Source organism: Pseudonaja textilis, chromosome 1, assembly GCF_049901715.1.
Source record: "Pseudonaja textilis isolate UNSWEBS1 chromosome 1, rPseTex1.2, whole genome shotgun sequence".
Classification (NCBI taxonomy): Eukaryota; Metazoa; Chordata; class Lepidosauria; order Squamata; family Elapidae; genus Pseudonaja; species Pseudonaja textilis.
Genome location: NC_141990.1, coordinates 162,821,970 through 162,841,827, shown reverse-complemented (window position 1 = coordinate 162,841,827; position 19,858 = coordinate 162,821,970). Strand labels below are relative to the sequence as shown.

At 37.1% G+C, this 19,858-nt stretch overlaps 1 protein-coding gene and 1 pseudogene across 7 annotated transcripts in view; both read right to left on the bottom strand.

The window, feature by feature from the left end:
* Positions 1-2,421: 2,421 nt before the first annotated feature.
* LOC148127899 (uncharacterized) lies at positions 2,422-4,809 on the bottom strand (annotated as a pseudogene).
* Positions 4,810-9,034: 4,225 nt separating this feature from the next.
* Positions 9,035-19,858, bottom strand: part of IKZF2 (IKAROS family zinc finger 2) — a 129,454-nt gene continuing 118,630 nt past the window's right edge. For 6 of the 7 annotated variants that reach the window (XM_087919617.1, XM_026707592.2, XM_026707589.2 and 3 more), the window contains one exon: positions 9,035-19,335. In XM_087919617.1, the coding sequence (XP_087775743.1) occupies positions 18,611-19,335 (725 nt within the window). In that variant the 3' untranslated portion in view covers positions 9,035-18,610. The remainder of the gene's footprint in view (positions 19,336-19,858) is intronic. The other variant, XR_015740692.1, reaches the window with a different exon arrangement.

Sequence of the window (19,858 nt, the reverse complement as noted above, 5' to 3'; positions counted from 1 at the left end):
GGATCTTGCTGATTTTGTCTGTAGTGCCTTTTATATATGGGAGGAAGGCTTTGCCGTTTTCTTGTTCTCTGTCTTGGATTTTGGTTGGGGTTTCTTTTTGGATTAGGTGGGTAATCTTCTTTCTTTGGAATCCATTGGCTGCCAAAGAATTGACAGTATAGTGGTGTATAGTATAGTATAGTGGTAAGTGTATATATATATTCATATATATGTATCGCATTCAGCTTTGTTCAGGTATTTTCCCACGTCATTGTAGTTGTGCTTTTAAAGTTGTAGCAATGTTTCGGCAGAATCTCATCTGCCATCATCAGGCTTCTGTACAGTGTATATATATACAGTGTATATATATACACTCACCACTATACTAGATAACCAGTCGTCTGATTCCCACTCGCCATCTTCAGGCTGGTCCTTTCAGCTTCGTGCTTGTGCAAAAGAATAGAAATGAGGTGAAAGACTTGTACTATATATAGTAGTATAGGTGTCAAACAGGAATCTTTCTAGTTCTACCTGAAATTACTTTGACATGGAAAGTATAAGCTATGCAGAAGAGATAGATATGATTTGTATTTTGGATCAACTTTTAATATGAACTTATTTAACTACTATCTTCCAAACCAACATAGAAACTGGAATATGACTACTATATTCTCTAGTTTTTGAACTTATCAAACTCATTATATCACTATTATATCAATATTTGCTAATCAGTAATTTAAATTTGTGTACATAGGGAAATGACGTGTACATAAGATCACATCATTTATGGAAAACATGTATATTATGTAAATAGATATTTTATGGGCATAAAAGTGCATGTGAATTTTTATACAGATTTCCAAAATTAATTCGTAAATTTACATGGAGATGTTAACTTTTCCAGGTAGACAAGACAGGAAACAAGACCAGGTGAGCTAGTTCTAATTTATTATGTCTATATTAACAGAATCTTGCAAGTCTGAAATTTCCCGTTCTCTCTTTTTATATTCTGATGAGTTCAAAAGAATCTTTCCAGTTTTCTTTCTCTGCTTCCTATGGAGCGGTGGGCTCCCCCAACTTAACTGATTGTTCCATAACAAGCATCTCCTCCCCACATCTCCCAAGGTCTTGCCCATATACCATTACAGGGAATTATCCGAAACAAACCTACAAATGAAAAAAATATAGGAAAGCACTTGTTCCTTGTAAAAATTATGTCACATCCTTAAATATGTTAAGCATTAAATATTTTAACCCAGTTTTGAAATGCTCTTTCTTTAATTTTAAAAGCAATCATAAGCCTCCCAGATGGGTAATTGTTATTTAAAATGAACAATGTAGGAGATTCCTAATGACTTAATTCTCTTGCATGCAGCTTTGCCATCCAATATGCCAGCCAAATGGCTATTGCTAATCTAGTTTGTAACTGAACCAACATTGTGTTTTGAATCTACAGCACTATCATAATTTAAAGGTAATGAACTGATTTCATTTGATATCTAGTTCACTGGAGATAAAAAGCTTTTTTTTAAAAAAAAAGTTACATATGCTGTTGAAAACATAAATGAAATAATACAATTGAATGCTAGTATCAAATGTATAATATCAAAGCAAAATTATAAAGAGCCACTACCAGAGAAAAGTAATAAAACTAATTTCACACTCCACGCTACAATAAATTACCCATCAGCCATGGAGTGTCTAGATTTTAAAACCATGTTTTAAAAGACCAGAGTGAATGTAAGCATTTTCAGATTGTGCTTCAAAAACAATATTGGAAATGTAAACCATGGAATAGGCACTTTCTTAAGGAGCTGTCCACAGTTTTCTAGTAATTTGAGGAAAAGCATTTTGATGCAGATAAGTCTATCACATAACATCATGACCCACACTTCACCATTCCCCCAACCCTGTCCACTTAGTGGTATCTGTTTGAGCAAATGATTCTCACTGGTACATGAAAAGAGTAGAAATGATTGGAAGACTAGTGCTATCACTGTCCTCGGGATGGTGGGGAGACATCTTTCCCCAATGATCAACTTTCAGATTGCTAGTTGGGCAACATCCACACACTCCTTTGAAAGAGCAGTTGATTTGTCTTTCTATTGAGCACCAATCCCCAAGGCTGCAGATGGCAGCAGGAATGCAACTTTGCAATCTGATTTTGAAGTATACCTATCAGCAGCATTCTGCTGGTGCTTCAGGCTTTCTTTTTCTAATTTATTTCTATCTGTACATTCTAATACACAGCTATTTGGATCAACAACCAAGTAAGGCAATGGACATTAATGTCAAGTTCCTTGCAATGTGGTGCTACTCCCCTAATGCAAATATTGGCAATTTGGGACTGCTGTGTTTTCTTTCCTTAATCTTAATTAATTCCTTAAACGGGTTAGACTTTATCACCACCAAATGGATTCATAACTAGCTGACCAACCACACTCAATGTGTAGTCCTCTATGGAACTGTATCTACATGGAGGGACATATGCAGTGGGGTACTCCAAGGTTCTGTTTTAGGCCCAGTACTCTTCAACATCTTCATCAATGACTTGGACAAGGGGATAGACGGGGAACTCATCAAATTTTCAGATACCAAGCTGGCAGGAATAGCCAACACTCTAGAAGATAGGCTTAAGATACAGAAGGATCTTGACAGACTTGAACACTGGGCACTATCTAACAAAATGAAATTCAAGGGTGAAAAAAGTAAGGTTCTATATTTAGGCAAGAAAAATCAGATGCACAGGTACAATATATGTGGTACCTTGCTCAATAGTAGTACCTATGAGAGGGATCACAGAGTCCTAGTGGACAACCATTTAAATACGAGCCAGCAGTGTGCAGCAGCTGCCAAAAAAACCCAACACAGTTCTAGGCTGCATAAACAGGGGGTTAGAATCAAGATCACATGAAGTGTTAATAATGCTTTATAATGCCTTGGTAATGCCACACTGGGAATACTGCATCCAGTTTTAGTCACCATGATGTAAAAAAGATGTTGAGTGTCTAGAAAGAATGCAAAGAAGAACGACAAAGATGATTAGGGGACTGGAGACTAAACATAAAGAACTGTTGCTGGAACTGGTTATGTCTAGTCTGATGAAAAGTAAGATTGGGGTAACATCATAGCAGTGTTCCAATATTTCAGGAGTTGCCACAAAGAAGAGAGAGTCAAGCTATTCTCCAAAGCACCTGAGGGTAGGACAAGAAGCAATGAGTGGGAACTATTCAAGGAGAGAAGCAACTTAGAACTAAGGAGAAATTTCCTGACAGAACAATTAATCAGTGGAACAACTTGCCTCCAGAAGTTGTAAATGCTCCAACACTGGAAGTTTTAAAGAAGAGATTGGATAACCATTTGTCTGAAGTGGTGTAGGGTTTCCTGCCTAAGCAGGGGCTTAGACTAGAAGACCTCCAGGTCCCTTCCAGAAGCCCTTTCTATTCTAATCTAACACATTCCCTAAACTCAATCAGGTTGGCAACTTATTCTCTCAGGCTTCAGAATGTGGAATTTTGTGTTGAAGTTGCTTCACGAAGCAATGTGACCTTCATGCTTTTCCTGTTGGCAAGCCTCCCTTCTCCCTTCTCCAGCATTTGGAAAAACTGAAAGGGCTTCTTCACATATGCCAGCTTTCAAGAATGCTGGAGGATATGATGGGACAATGCTTTTCCCCTCACCCAAGGCCTGTGAAAAGGCAAATGATGGGGAAAGCACCCATGGGAAGGTTTCAGGGCAACCTGGGGTCCTTTAGCAAAATCAATCACATGGTCTTGATGAAAAGAATGGTGTTGCCTCTGTAGTGCAAAACATTTTATCAAGATGAACTTTTTATAGGTTATTCTTAACTGTGACCTTACAAAATTTTGCATTATTCAGAAGGAAATGAGACAAGGATGCCGGTTATCCCTATTTTTATTTATATTAGCACTAGAAGTTCTGAATAAGGATAGAAGAAAACAGGAAGGCAGTGATGGGATTCAAAATATTTTACTACCGGTTCTATGGGCGTGGCTTGGTGAGCGTGGCAGGGGAAGGATACTGTAAAATCTCCATTCCCTCCCCAATAACTTGATTTCCAGTTCCCTTCTCCTGGGCAGAGCAACAAAAGAAAATCCAGCCAATCAGCTGGGACTCAGGAGGCAGAGAATCGATGGGGGCAGGGCCAGTCAGAGCTGGTAATTGCCGGTTCTCTGAACTACTCAAAATTTCCACTACCAGTTCTCCAGAACTGGACAGAACCTGCTGAATACCACCTCTGCAGGAAGGGATAAGGATTTTAAACATTAAAAAGGAGGTATATCAATTAAGTGCATTTACCAACAGTGTCATATTAATACTGGAGGATCCATTGAAAGGGGTAGAATTACTAATGAAAAAAATCAAATAATTTGGTGCCATAGCTGGATTTAAGATTAAGAAATAAAAGACAAAGTTTTTAATAAAAAAAACAAAGGGCAAAATGACCAACTGGAATTGATAAATAAAACAGGCTTTAAGGTTGAGAAAAGGGTAACATATTTAGGAATTATCCTGAAGAATATGGAGTGTATGTTTTACCATATTACAGAAAGGAAATGAGGGTTGTACAAAAATGGTTAAAGTATGCAGATTTATTGGATTACTCCAGAGATTATATTAAATTAAAATCCAGAGAACACCTGGCATTAGGAGGTTTCAATTGTCAATGTTTTTTTTTAATTTGCAATTGACAGAAAGATTTAAAGCTAAGAAACTGTACAATTTTGAACATGATAAACTATGTTTGAAATGGAACTGGATACTGGGTACTGAGATTTTGATGCTCTCTTTGGGAGTAAGGGCCCTCATGGCCTTGTTGGACTCAGGGTGCACTCGATGCCTAATTACTCTTCAAACAGTGGAGAAACTAGCATTGAGGATGAGGACTTTAAGGCAGCCCATGGGGTTCTCCCAGTTACATGGTTTACTTACAGGAGGACTACCAGCAACTTGCCTAATGAAACCAGTGAGCCTCGGGGCTGGGGCTCATGTAGAGATTATTAACTTTATTGTGGCTCATGGAATGACTAAGACCATGGTCCTAGGACTAGCCTGGTTGAAGAAATGGAACTCCTCCGTAAAGTGGCGAATGAAGAAGAAAGCGGCTAGCCAGCAGGAGCTAGCAAAAATGTTGAATGCCAGGCATGGCACTTAAGAAAGTGAAAGTGGAGTCAGCGAATACACTGAAAGGAAGCAAGGAGTTAAAGTTGCTCATTTCCTTTGACTACCACAACCTAGCAGAGGCTTTCAGTGAAAGGGAATTGGATGTGCTCCCACCCCATCACCCCACAGACTGTGCTATTGAAATCTTGCCAGGGGCTAAATTACCCAAGCCAAAGATGTATTTTATGGTCCCAAGGGAGATGGAGGAACTTCAGAGGTTTATAGACAAGAACTTAGCCAAGAGATTTATCTAGTCAGCGAAGTCAAGGATGGCTGCCCGTGTACTTTTCAAAGGGAAGAAAGATTACAGGAATTTAAATTGCATCTGCGTGGAGAATATGTATCTTCGTTCCTTCATAAGGGACATGCTGGGCTACCTAGCCAAGGAGAAGATCTTTACTAAGCTGGACTTGAGGGAAGCCAATTATGAAGTGAGGATTAAAAAGGGGGATGAGCAATCCTGGAATGGGAGGCCGCTTGAACTAGGAAGCAGTTATAGAGCTTCCTTGGATTTGCAAACTTTTCACAGTAGTTCATCCCCACATTTGCCCAGATAGCCCTGCCCGTCACCAACTTTCTCAAGAGAGAAGGGGGAGGGAAGACTAAACTGAGTCAGCCACTAAATTGGTCCATTGAAAGCTAAATGTCCTTTGAAAAGCTCTTTGCTGCTGAAACAGTCTTGAAACACCCAAACCCAATGAGCCTTTCATGATCCAGGTGGATGCCAATCATGTGGCAGTAGGGGCGGTTTTACTCCAGAGGAACGAAAAGGGAAAGTTGCAACCACGTGTCTACACATCTCACAAGCTGTCTGATACTGAGAGGTGGGCCATCTGGGAGAAAGTGGCTTATGCAGTCCGATGGGCTTTTCTCACCTGAAGGCAGTTCTTAGAGGGCAGTAATATTCCATTCACAGTGTGATCAAACCACAAGAACCTGGAGGCATTAAAGGCCCTGAGGAAACTATCCTCTAAGCAGGTCTGATGGGCTCAGTATTTTAACCACTTCAGCTTCACCCTTCGCTACTTGCCAGGAGAAGAATTTCTTAGGGGATGCCCTCTCTCACATGCCCCAGGCCAGAAGTACTTGAGAGGAGGTAGTTAACTCTACTTATCCCATCCAGGCAGGAAGGGTATTTGAATAATTTCTTGCATGCACAACTCTTTTCAAATGACCCTTTTATATCAAGAGGGGATTTAGATCTGGACTTTGACTTGGCCTTCTCCATTTCTTTCTTTTTTCAGCCATTCTTTCATCAATGTACTGAATGTTTATGGTCATTGTCATTTCTGTATGTTGAAAAAAGTAAAAAAAAAACATCAATAGGGTGTACTTTTTTACATGATAGTATGTTTTGAAGGCAAGATACTTCAATATACAATACTGTATGCCATTTTTCACTATCAGTAGAGCTTCATAGCTCTTCTGAGTTCAAACAATATTGTGATCCTAAGATTCAACACTATGTGCTCTGGTGGCAGCTAAAAGTCACCTGGACTATCAGTATCGCCAAATCTGCAGAACTGAGTGTTTGAACGCTCCCTCGTCACTCCATTTTATAAATGCCTTCTTTGCACTCACAGACATTACCTTAAACACATGTCTGCTGAGACAATAACCTGAGGCATAAGATAGATTTGGGGTTGTGTTCTGTGCTTAAACAGGACTGGGATCCAAACAGCTTCTGACTGTGTCTGAGGCCTCAGGTATGCACAGTGATAGATCTTCCTTTTCTCTTTCAACAGAAGACTTGAGTGCCATGTGATGACTTCCATTTTTTTCTGAAGCAGTTTACAATGCAATATAATGAGAGGGAAGGAGCTGTAATTAAAGGCAAAGAGGGAGCTAATACAAATGAACAGATGACTTCGGTGAAGATAGAAATGGAAAAAAATGATTTTCTACAAGTAGTGGGTGTGGTGTCACACTACCATCTCATCATTTCATAGAGAAAGAGATACAAAAAAGATCTTAGGTTTTGGGAAGGCAGACTCCTGACATAAGGAAAATTTCCTAGGGGTAGAAAGGTGAGCTCTCCTTTGCTGAAGTCATTCAAGAAGCTGGATAGAAATTAATTAAGGATTCTTTAATTTGGATTTCTGCACCAAACAGTGAATTATAAGCAATGTTCTAAACTAGGTTTTTTTTTCTAATTATTTGTTGGTGATGATACAAAACTTCAAATTTATCACATAAGGTTATAACATAGGTGTTTGGTGTTTAATTTCACAATTAACAGAAGAAAACAGAAGATACATCCTAAGCAAAGAGCATGATGCAATATACATCTTTTGTGACTAAAATTCTATTAATCATAATTTGGAAATAAGCCCACAATGGTTAGACATGTGTATGGCTGTATGTGCATATATAATATTAGCTGTAGTTGTATATTGCAGACTTAACAAAAGTAATTTAGAGGAAGTAATACAAAAATCATTAGATCTAATCTAGTTTTTTCATTATTTTATCACCAGCCAAACTGGGATTGCATTTCTTACCAAACTCCTGTAAGCAGGAGAGCTGCTCTTTAGGGCTGTAAAAATATTATCGGCTACTAGATGACAGCAAAGAAAGATGCAGTCTAGTGATCATCTGGAGTTTTGTAGCCCAGATCTCGTAGTCTTATCCTCACACTTAAGGAGTAATGGTGAAGTTTTTGGTGTGCTGGGTGGATTTTAATACAATGTTTTGTACTGTATTGTAAAATTGGTTTCGTCCCCTCTTATTTTATTTACCTTATTTGGGAGATTTCTGCTCTGTTTTTCCTTGCAGAAAAAGATGGTGATCTATTGGTAAATGGTAATGAATCAAAAACATTCAAAAGCCAACCATCATTAAACAGAATTAAATTATTTCCAATACAAAATGCTTGTTTAAAAAGAAATACTGGTGAAATGCAAGACGATAATGACCTCTCTCTTGCTGCAGAGTTTTTGACATCACTGTGCTAGGGAGAAGAGGTCTTCCAACAGGTACATATCATACAACAATCTCTCTTTCTCTCTAAACCCATAGAGAGCAAAGCAACCAATTTGCCCCTTCCTCTACGTCGCCCTGCAACTGACAGAGCAGACACACATTTCTGGTCTGTATATGTCAGTTGTGTATATATATATACATCTATGCAGAAGCCTGATGATGGCAGATGAGATTCTCCCGAAACGTTGCTACAACTTTAAAAGCACAACTACAATGACGTGGGAAAATACCTGAACAAAGCTGAATGCCATACATGTAAGTACCCGCGAAAACTTAAGATAGATATATATATATATTTGTTTTCTGAGGTTCTCGCGGGTATTTGTATGTGGATCTTTGGTTGTTCGGGTTTTCTCCCGCGTAAGATTCAAAGTATCTAGGCAAACCCGAACAACCAAAGATATATATATATATATATATATATATATATATATATATATATATAATACATATATATATATATGTTTCTTCCAACCTAACAGTTCAAAAGCATGTAAAAATGCAAGTAGAAAAATAGGGACCACTTCAATGGGAAGGTAACAGCGTTCGGTGCGCCTTCAGCATTTAGTCATGCTGGCCACATGACCACAGAGATGTCTTCGGCCAGCGCTGGCTCTTCGGCTTTGTAACGGAGATGGGCACTGCCCCCTAGAGCTGGAAACAACTAGCACATATGTGCGAAGGGAACCTTTACCTGTATATGTATATGGAGATTCTCAATCATCCAGTTCTGGTTGTCCTTTAAGGCAGAAAAAGCACCTTTGGGATATCTTATATATATTTAACTATAGGTGCACCATATTTCTTAAAGAGTAGTTCACCTTCCAAACCATTCACCAAAGAAATATGAGATCCATTATTGACATGAGAAATTTCATAAAATGAACTCTTTCATTTGAGAAGTTTATTTTTATTGGTAAAATATTAAATAGTATACAGAATTAAAAACTGCACATACACATTTGAGAAATAGGTCTTGGACAAATTTTATGCTTGTTCCTGAGATTCCCTACATTTAATTCCAGTAGCTGTGCACAGTACAAACATCCATAATATAATTATTTTCACAAAGTATTACAAAGTTTCTGTAGCTCTGTCTTATATATAAGATGTGTGTGTGTGTGTGTGTGTGTGTGTATACACACAGACATACATACACACACACACACTCAAAACACTCTCTCATGCATTTGCATCACTCATATCCATGTACCTTGCACACATACATATGATATTCATTTGTATGTAAGAAAGGGGGAAAAGTCTAGTTCCAGCAAATAGCTAATGAGCAATTGAAGACTTTGATAGCAAACCAGGAGTCATTTGCTTTTGAATTTTCCCATTCAGCTTTAAGTATAGCACACCATTTCAAATGCCCCTAGAATTAGTTTCAGGTTATAAACTTCTGCAGTTGTGTATAAAAGCATAAGCCAGATCAATACCTCTCATCCATAAACACATCACTTCCATTCTTGAGAGTAAGATCATCTAGTTTGCCCATTTTCTACTTTGAATAAGAAATCCTTTTGGCTAAATCAATAGCAGACACTCCTTTCCCAGCAAGAGTGAGCAGAAAAGATTTCTCCCAACAATATGACAACAGGGGAGTACTTGCCCTATCTACCCAACAAGGCAGACAACATGGAATGTTCCAGAGTTTACCACAGAGACCATTCCAAGAGATTCTGATATAGATCTGATCCAAAGCTCTTTAAATCTGGTAGGAGTCACTCTAATATATTTTTTGACCTGGTCTCTAACATTTGGGTTCTAAATCATAGTCTCATTAGCTGAAAGTTAGGATGAGTGACCATAGATAGGAAGGGATGTACTTTATTATAATCATTACTAAATTATGTCTATTACATCAAATTCAATCATAATACAGCCAGACTGGAAATCTATAGAGTACCATTTTCTATTATTTGTAAACATTGGCTTGTTCATATTTTCCTCACCCCGCCTGCCAAGTCACTTCAAACACCTTTAAATAAAGCAAAGAATATTTGGGATGAAAATAAATAGAAATAATATGACTATTTTGTAAAGCATGATTTATACCCAATCTCAAAATTTAAGTTGGAGGAAAAACACTATTAGAGTTTGAAACTGATCAGCAAATGGCAAAAGTGGGGAAGATACTGAGAGATCGAAAACCGCCATACTCCTTGAAGGAGTATAATGGACACATTATGTCACTTAATCATGTTTTCTGCTCTATATAAGACAGAAATTTGGAAAGCCTAAGAATTGATGGCAAGTTGACACGTGTTCCTTAAAAGGAATCCAATTCCACACCATGACCTAAATATCAGAGAGATTGTTCTCATACAGCATAGCAGCACCCATCCCCTAGCAAGGTACCCACAAATCCTTTACCAAAAACAAGTGCTTCTGGGAAACAAAACACCAGGGGTCCATGGATTCCTTTTCCAGATCTCTCATTTGCAATAGATTCTGGAGAAGGAAGAAGCAGCAGGGGTATGTTCCAATTGATTCCAAGGATTCTGTTTCTCAGTCTCTCGATACAGAGGGGAAAAAAATCTCAAGCATGTCTACTCATAAGTAAGTATTTGCTCCCTATTTACTTGGTAAATTGTTTGTGGTTCTGTCTTAAATCCCACTGGGTGTGCCAGAAAACTGAAGGGAATGAACTGGAAGAAGAGATGGTGACCACAAATGTTGGCTTAGCTGGTGAGCTAGGCAATACTTGTGGACCTGCCTCCAGAAACAGTGTAACTCAATGCAAATCTTGATGAAGTGCTTCACTTCTTTAAATAAAAATATTTATTAAACTCTTGTTTTCTTTTGGCAAGTGCTTAAAATCTAAGGTTATTTTCCCCTATCTTGCACATACACATTCCCCAACCCCCAACCAGCAACCACTCAAAAGTGGCCTCGGTGTTCAGTAACAGCTTTCCCTACCAAATATTCACAAGGATTTTTATTCTGTATCTAAATACATATTTACAACATAGCAGTCTTCACCTATTTGAGTAATAGGTATTAAAATATTCTAGATATATAAATAAAGCATGACATATAAAATAAGCCCTACCATAATAGATAAGGCAAGAAGAATTAAAAATAAGCTTTCCTGGTGAAAAAATTGCCTCCATGCAGACAAAAATCCCACAGACATAAATGCCTAAAGTGAGAATTTGGAGTCTGACCCAAGGGTCTTCAATGCCAAGGACAGTTCCAGTGAGGATCAGCCCATTTGTGTTAAGTGCTTTACCCAATGAGATATATATATATATTCTATATATATATATATATATATATAGATATATAGATATATATATAGATATATATATATTCTGAAACAAAAGAGAAAACGAAAATGCTTAGCTTTAACAAGCAAACCACTAAGACCGCACCGATCAAAGGCACGTTATGGATAATAGCATTAAGAAGAAAGGGATCATCTATACCTATCAGTTACATCCCCACAGCTAAACTGCTACATTTAATTTTGCTACTTGTCTGTCAGCACAATCAAACAGGTAGTCCAGGGCAAGAGCAGCTTCAAACTATTTGTTCCATCCCTCTGAGCTGTTATTCTAGATCAGGGGTGTCCAAAGCTGGCTGAGGAATTCTGGGAGTTGAAGTCCACAAGTCTTAAAGTTGCCAAGTTTGGACACCCCTGTTCTAGATAAAGCAAAAGCAACAGCTAAAGCAGGGTGTTTGAGAGAATGAAACCCCAGTGTTTCTGAAAGGCAGCTTTCCTTTTCCTGCCATGGGCTGCTCCCTTGGTCCTGCTTCCAGCTCCAGTGAGTCAGTGATGAACAGAGCTGTACCCCATAAAAATTTACATGAGTACCATCAGGGCATGCCCAGGATTCACTGCAATGGGCCAGCAGTAAAAGTAACAAAGTGGATGGGGTTCCCTGAAGATTCGACTGTTAAAAAACAATGTAATAAAACACTGAACTTTTTCTGGGCAGCGGTTTGCTTCAAAATGTAATATCATTATTCAAACAATGTTCAATGCACTATAAAACTTTCAGAGAGATTATTGCACATAAATGGAACAATCGATCTTTCCTCTCTTAAACTAAACAATCTGGATAGTGGCTCCAAACTCGTTAAAAGCATGTTCTAATATTAAGATGCAAAAATACAACATTTTGGGTACAGAAATTTTTGCCTAGGAATAGAATAATCCCAAAACTTTTAAAGCATAGTCTTCCACTGGAAAAAAATAATGACACATTTTTACAGTTTAAATTTTGCTAAACAATTATGCATTAAACATTTCCAATCTGTCAAAAAGTCGTACATCTTAAGAAAAAAAAAGTACAACCAGAAAATAACATCAACATAAAGAAAGGCAACTTAGTATTACAGCTCCACAGCTCTGTCATCTCTAATGATCCTAAATTTAAAAGTGTTGGAAAGATTATTTAGCTATATTTACCAGATTGTTTTTTTTTTAATATAAAACTACACTCAAGTACAAAAATATGTAAACACACTGTACAACCGATGAACAGATAACAAATTAAATTTAGAAACAAGATCAAATTGTAGGCAACATGAGCTATGATAGAGTAAAACTGAAAATAAGAAAAATGGGCAGGAAAAGACCAAAACAAAGCAAAATAAAATTCCTACAAGTAACATAAAAAGTAAATATGATCAAGATTTGAGAGTGCTTGATAACAGGACAAATCTCTGATCACAGTTTCAAATTTTAATTATTACAAAATAACTAAACCTATTCTCTGTTAAACATGCGTATCTACTGATACAGTATAAAGTTGAAACAAATCTGAAAATCAAAGAACAGGATCCAGTGTTTGAATCTCATGGGAGAATTAAAAGATTATCTTCCAGTGAAATTTAATAGGAATTTAAACAATTGTAAATTTTGAGTGGGACATGTCCCTATTTTTTTTAACCTCAAATATCTGAATTTGGCAGACAAGAATCCAGAATAAAAACTTTGGTTTGAAAGATTTTTCAGAGCTCTGCAGCCAAGCATTTCCCACAGAAGCCCACACAAATCCATATCTCGCAGTCTCATGCAATTCCCTTCTGGAGTTCCAGCTCCTGATATAGAAATGGAACCTGTTCTGGAAGCCTGGGGGAGGGGGTAGGAAAGGAAACCCTCCAAAGCCCTCTGCAGGGGCTTCAGGCCCAAATCCTTCCAGAATGTCTTGAGAAATTAAGGGTGTAGATATTGAAAAATATCTTGAAAAATACAGTATATTGAAAAATACAAGATATTTTCCAATATCTTGAAAAATACAGCAGAGCTTTTGGCACCAAAATTTCACTTCCACTTTTTTGTTTGATACTATCAATTATAAATTGGTGGACTTATAAATCAAAACTTTATATAAATATATCACCATATAAAGCAAATAATCAGCACCCTTGCAGACTACTCATATGGATTCCTGTCTGTTTATATTTTTTGTAATAGTCCTCAAGGGTCGTATCTCAATCTAAGCAACAATCTCTTCTCAGAGTATTTTGGGTCAACAGCAACTTTTTAAGAGGTGCTTTGAAATCGTTCCACAGAAAAAACTGCAGAGTTTGATAAAGGCCATCTTTAATCAATTGAAGATCAGTAACCACAAACTCCCTCAAAAAATAGGGTGGCTCTTACTCTGAGCTATAGTATATTGGATGCATTCCAATTCCAAAAGGGCTCCTGGAGGCTCCTTAGTCTTGGTCTGGGCACACCATAAACTGTGTGAGCTCAGACTGTGCTCCAGGGAGATTTCTCTTTGCAGAGCATCCACACAGAAAAGATTCTCTGAAGCACAGAAGTCCCTACTTTGGGATCTACTATTAATTCCTACTCCTAAGCCCCAGGATTAGTAACTAGCCTAAAAGTTATTATAGCAAAACATATTTGACTCTCCTGACATCTGTGTAAATCCTTTAAGAAATCCATACTCAGATTTGCACTTATTAGAAGCTGGCATTTGACTTCCTTGTTCATAAGGAAAGAACAAGTCAAAGTCAACCTTTGGCGTTTTCCTAGGCATAGCCAGTAGTTTTCTGGGGGAGAATTTGGGAGCAGCTTTCTCTTCCCTTCTTCTAGGCTGTTTTTAGAATCTTTTAATTCCCAAATGGTCTCCTGTGAAAGTCTGGATGAGGCCTGGCAAGATTTGCAAGTGGAGCCCTGGCTCTTCTTGAATTGAGAACAGCCACATTAAATTTTAATCAAACCAAATCAAATTTACTTTCCTTATTTTAAATTGTTCTTTTTGTTTTTACTGTTGGAACAAAAGTGTATCCTATAAAAAAAACTAACAGGATTATTTTATAATGACAATCTTGGCAAACTACTTTGAAATATTTTCCTTTGTACAAGTAATCAAATTGTAAGTTGGGAAATTCCAATTTCTGAAAACCTTTAGAGGTTTTTAAGCTGAAAAGAAACTCCATAACATAAAATTGTTAATGATAAATCAAATTAAGAGTTCCTTTCCTGGTACCTCAACATTGATTATCTTTCATTTGGATTCCAATTAATTTCTGGATTCCAATTAATTTCTTTCAGCAAATTCATGTCCTCTCTTTAAAATCCAATATTAGATTTCATATGCAGCAAAATTTTAAATGTTAATCATGTCAAATATACACAGTATTTCAAACTTCAAACTGATGATCTTATATATCTCATCCTATTCATTTTGATCACAGTTCTTATGATAATACTTCACACTCTTCTAATAAACATACCACACAGTTTTATAAGAAACATTAAATATCATGACAGCCCTTACTGTAGACAGTATAGCATAAAATACTTTTGGGAGAGATTGTGTCTTTTCTTTTTTGTGATGAATGCAAAATGAATAAGAAATTCCTGAACCTGAAACAGAGAAGGTAACATATATAACTCCATTAACATTCTGCACACAGGCTAAATTTTATATTTTTCCATAGGAAATAATAAAGGAAAGGATTATTATTTTACTGAAGATGGGCGTCCCAAATACCATCTTTTTTGTGATGAGGCTGCAAGAGACCACATTCTTTTACTAACTGTCTAGGTATATATAATTTTAAACATGTAATAGATCACAGTGGCTTGTTTAACCTGTGTGTGAATTCATTTTCATGGTAATAACTTTTGAATAGCTTTTTGTTGACTCCTGCCAGGCATAAAATATTTCAGTTTTTACCATTTTAAATACCAGCTTTTTCTTAAAATTCCTCTTCCTTTATGATTGAGGCAGGAGCATAGAGGCACAGTGAAAATAATTTTGAAAAGTATTGTATAGGATCAGAGTGAAATATACTTATCTGTGGGTTCATGAACCTTTTAAACTTGTTTTAAAGACAAGTAATCAGTAGTGGGATTCAAATAATTTAACCAATTCACCAAGGGTCAGGTTGGCTGTCTTGAGAGACATAGCCCATCCCCCAGCTCCACCGCACATGCAAGATGGCCAACCTGACCCTGGGTGAACCAGTTGTTAAATTACCCTCCCCCCACTATCAAAGAGGATCCTGGGTGCTCTGCTGCAATGGAGAAATGGGCAATGGAGCGGCCGGCACAAGGGAAGGAGGAGTAGGGAGAAGAAAGAGGGAAAGCGGCCTTTTTCCCTTGCACCGGCTGCTCCATTGCCCGTTTCTCCATTGCAGCGCAGAGCAGCACCCAGGATCCATTTTGATAGCAGGGGTTGGGTAATTTAATAACCGGTTAACCTGAATTGGTGTGAACCAGCTGAATCCCACCATTGCAAGTGACCTTTCTAAACAGCTTTTAAGATAGAAAAGTAGGTCAGCAACTGGGTGCAAGAGATGTTCAGAAATGAGATAGGAGAAGCAAGAAATGCCTACAATCTACTTCTAATTCAAGATTCTCAAGTTCAATCTGGACTAGTTCAAGTGCTCAGAAAAACAACAGAATATTCATTTGAAATGTATTCATTCATAATCTTCAAATGGTAACCACTTTAATCTCCACCAAAAATAGGTGCAGGTCATTAATCAGATTGACTGACTGAGCCTCTGGATAAGATAGGGTTCCTGATTTAGCTTTGTTTCACATTGTACAAGTGACCATGCAAATCATAAAATGTCAATGGGTACCATCCAACATCCAGAAGGTCCTCAAACTTCCAGATAAACTTTTTGGGATTCATGGGGAATGGCAGAGGGAAGGGGAAACACTTCTGTTGGAGGGTAAAACATAACCCACAATTTCTGGCAAGCAACTGCGAATAGAACTGTTTGCTCTGGCACTTCCTGCCATGAAATTCTTATCTGATATTAATACTAGGTATGTAGTTTATAATTTTTGGCTTGTATTTATTTTGGAGAAATTTGTTACTTAAATCTTTATTGCTATTGCAAGAAGCAACAGTCTGGCTTCAGGAACCCTGTTTTGGACACCGAATGTACAAGCGAAACATGCTTTCTGAAGGAAATGTTAAAGCAAAATTACTTTAATTTCTATCATGTACTGGACTGCATAGGATGTTTGGCTGCCATTCCCATTTTGTAATGAAAAAGAATAACATACCTTTTAGTTTTTCAATTCCATTTTAGAAACCAATTCACTAACCCTCTTTATGCTTGAATGTGCTGAATGAAATACGTAAAATTAAAGACAGCAAATGGTTTGTTTCGAGAGGCAACCTGAGGCAGTAGCCTAGGGTGCTGAAGATATTTTTAACTGCAACTCCTAGCAACCCCTTCCCTTTGCTGTGCTGTAATTCAGCAATATCTGCAGGGTCACAAGATCCTTTACCAAAAAGTTCTAATCAGAAAAGGTATGGTTTTTAATCTATCCTCTTTGTAATTTTACAGCCAGATGTGCAAATATCTAAAAATGTAGAAAAATGTGAGGTAGTCACTGATTTTATTAAAAAAACCCAACTAGCCCAACTAACCAATATAGTTGAGGGGGAAAAGATTGATAAAATTGAATATTATAAATCCAGATCATATATTATATTCAGAGCTATATAATCAAGCCTTAATATTTCTAACCTAGTAATTCACTGTAGTCTTTATTTGTTAATATGATCAAGGGAGTAACTAAAACCTGAAATTATTTTTCAGGCAAGTAATCAGCCTGTGCATAATCTAAGGCTCCTGGTTCAATTCAGCTTCATTTGAAAAAAAAAGTTCTCCTATTTAGTAAGAAATCATTATTTATGACTATGATTACTTTGTGTGAGTATGTGTGTGTGTTTCTGCTTGCTGCAGTTTTAAAAATGTGCTGAGAGATATTTTTGCACAAAATATATATTTCTTTCCCTATGTGTGCGTAGAAAAGATGGCAATAATAAAGTAGCTCTAACAGTGTTTCCATATCCTTATATAATTAAATTAGGTATCAATTTGTAGGCTGCCTCAGTCATTAGGGCAGTCTAACTAGCTGTTTCAGGATACAGATCTCCTGACTGAAGAACTTACTTGGTTTCTTAATGCTTCATACCACAAAAAGTAAAAAGAAAAGAAAATATAAGTATTTCATAGTTCAAATGCATTTGTAATGAGCATATTTGAGATTCTAAAGCAGCAAAACCTGCTAGATAAATATTCATATCTGTATTTCTAAACTAAGAATATTTACTAGGAAATAAACTCCTTCTGAACCAGGTGAAGCTTATTTTTGAGTAAACATACCCAGACTCCAATTGTTAATCACCTAACAATTTTAAAAAAATACACAGACCTATAGGAAGCTGGGAAATGAGTGGCATAAAAGGATCCTAGCAATTTTCTTTCTTTTTTAAAAGTGCATATTGGGATAAGTAAAATAACATTTTATGTTTTCAGATTTCCTGGAGGATGTCACATCCCATGAAAAAATCAAATATCAGTTATGTAATTTAGTATTTAGATATAAATTCATTTACATTCAAGACAACCAATACCTTATAAGAACCTCACCTCAGGAAATAACATTCAAGCAAACCTTGTTATTTATTGGTGCTCCTAAATCTGTAGAACATATTTAGTCTTAAGTGAAACCTCTCCCTGCCCCTAAGCACACCCCTTTTGCTAGGATTTTTGCAAAATAAGAATTTCATCTCCCATCCTGAACAAAATTTTAGCTACATATTTAAAAGGGCTTTATTTTTTTGAAATTATTATTCTCTCCCCAAATGGCAATTTGCTAAGATGTCAGAGCACCTTGCTGAGTTCAGCATGTAAAAAACTATATGAAAATTGTGACAGAAATGAACTCCCTTTCACTTTCCACCATGAAAGGGCAACATCCATTTTCATAGCAAAAACAATAAGCCAAACTACTCTCTGGTCCCTCCTTTTCTTCCTTCTCACCTCACCACTGGTGGTAAGGTGAGACTGGATCGCCAAAACAGCAACAACAAAAACAACATTAATTAAAAATAGCTGCAAGGAAGAGAACCAATGAGAAGAGCTGTGTCAACATCTGAGGAAAAGTGGGCTTGCAAGTGCAGTATTTCTTCATGTGCAGTGTTTGTTTTTCTACTTCAGTGTCTCCTTTGGAAAAGAAGGCTTAGTGGAATGTATGTTCTCCTCGGACAATGTGGGAAGAGAACTCATATCGGTCCTGACTCCGGTATCCACAAATGTTGCATTCTAGGGGGTCCCGGTAGCCATGACACCCCATATGAATGGTGTACATGACATGGTCCAGGAAAAGAATTCGACAGTGTTCACACTTAAATGCCCTTATCTGCTCTCCTTCTCCATTGAAGACCTTATAGATATCCTTTAAAGAGCCCTTTGATGCTTTACTGACCTCCAAAGCCTTGGAATCATCCTTCATGTAAGCTGGACTTTGCTTTCGTTTGGGATTTAAGGCAAGGTTTCCTTGAAAGGACTGGTGGTCTTCGTGGCTGCTCTCTGAGTCAGAGGAATCGAGGCAGCTATTGCTAGGTGAAGCCTCTCTTTCTTGGGGATGACTCTTTGGTCTGATGAGGGAGAGTGGGCCATCCATGTTATTTTCATTGCTATCAGTGGTTCCTCTGCTTACTGGTCTTTCTATCCTGCTTGGATTATAGACCTGAGCATAAGATGAACTTATGACAGGTGCCACATCAGCAATTGTGCTTGGAGTGTGCTGCATCAATGGGTGAAGTCCCTCTGCCCCAAGGTAAGAGATCGCATTGTTGATTGCTTGATCCATCATGTGGGTTTGCATCAGCTCAGCATCTCTCTCATATGGTAAGCTTGGATCAAAATGAATATCTGGATAACCATATCTCATGAGCTTTTCACCTACATGAAAACAACAGTAAAGAAGAAGAAAAAAAACACTAATAAGATAAAAAATGATAGATCAACAATGCAAATTCATTGGCAGAAACTGACACATTAAAAAAAAATCCCAGGAACGTTTACTTAAAAAGAAATTATATTTCATGGGATTTACCAACCAGTAATTGTGCAAGGGACTTTTGGCAGAATTTGAAATATTTGCTAAATTAGCAGCAATGGAATATAAATATAAAAAAAACATTGTCTTCAGATTTTCATTTTTAAATTCCGTGATTTATTTAACTTTCATATTTTACAATTCTTAGGAGCTCCACAAAATGGAAAATTCCAATAATTTGTGTCAATTCAATTCAATTCATTGTGATGTGTTCTCACTTCAGATATATTAGAATAAAATACATGCTACTTTCCAAATGTCAAAAATATGATATTTTATTATTAGTTTCCATAATGCAGGGAACACAAAGTTCACATATGGAAAGAGATAAAATTAATGTATCTTTCTTTTAAAATATGTCAGGTG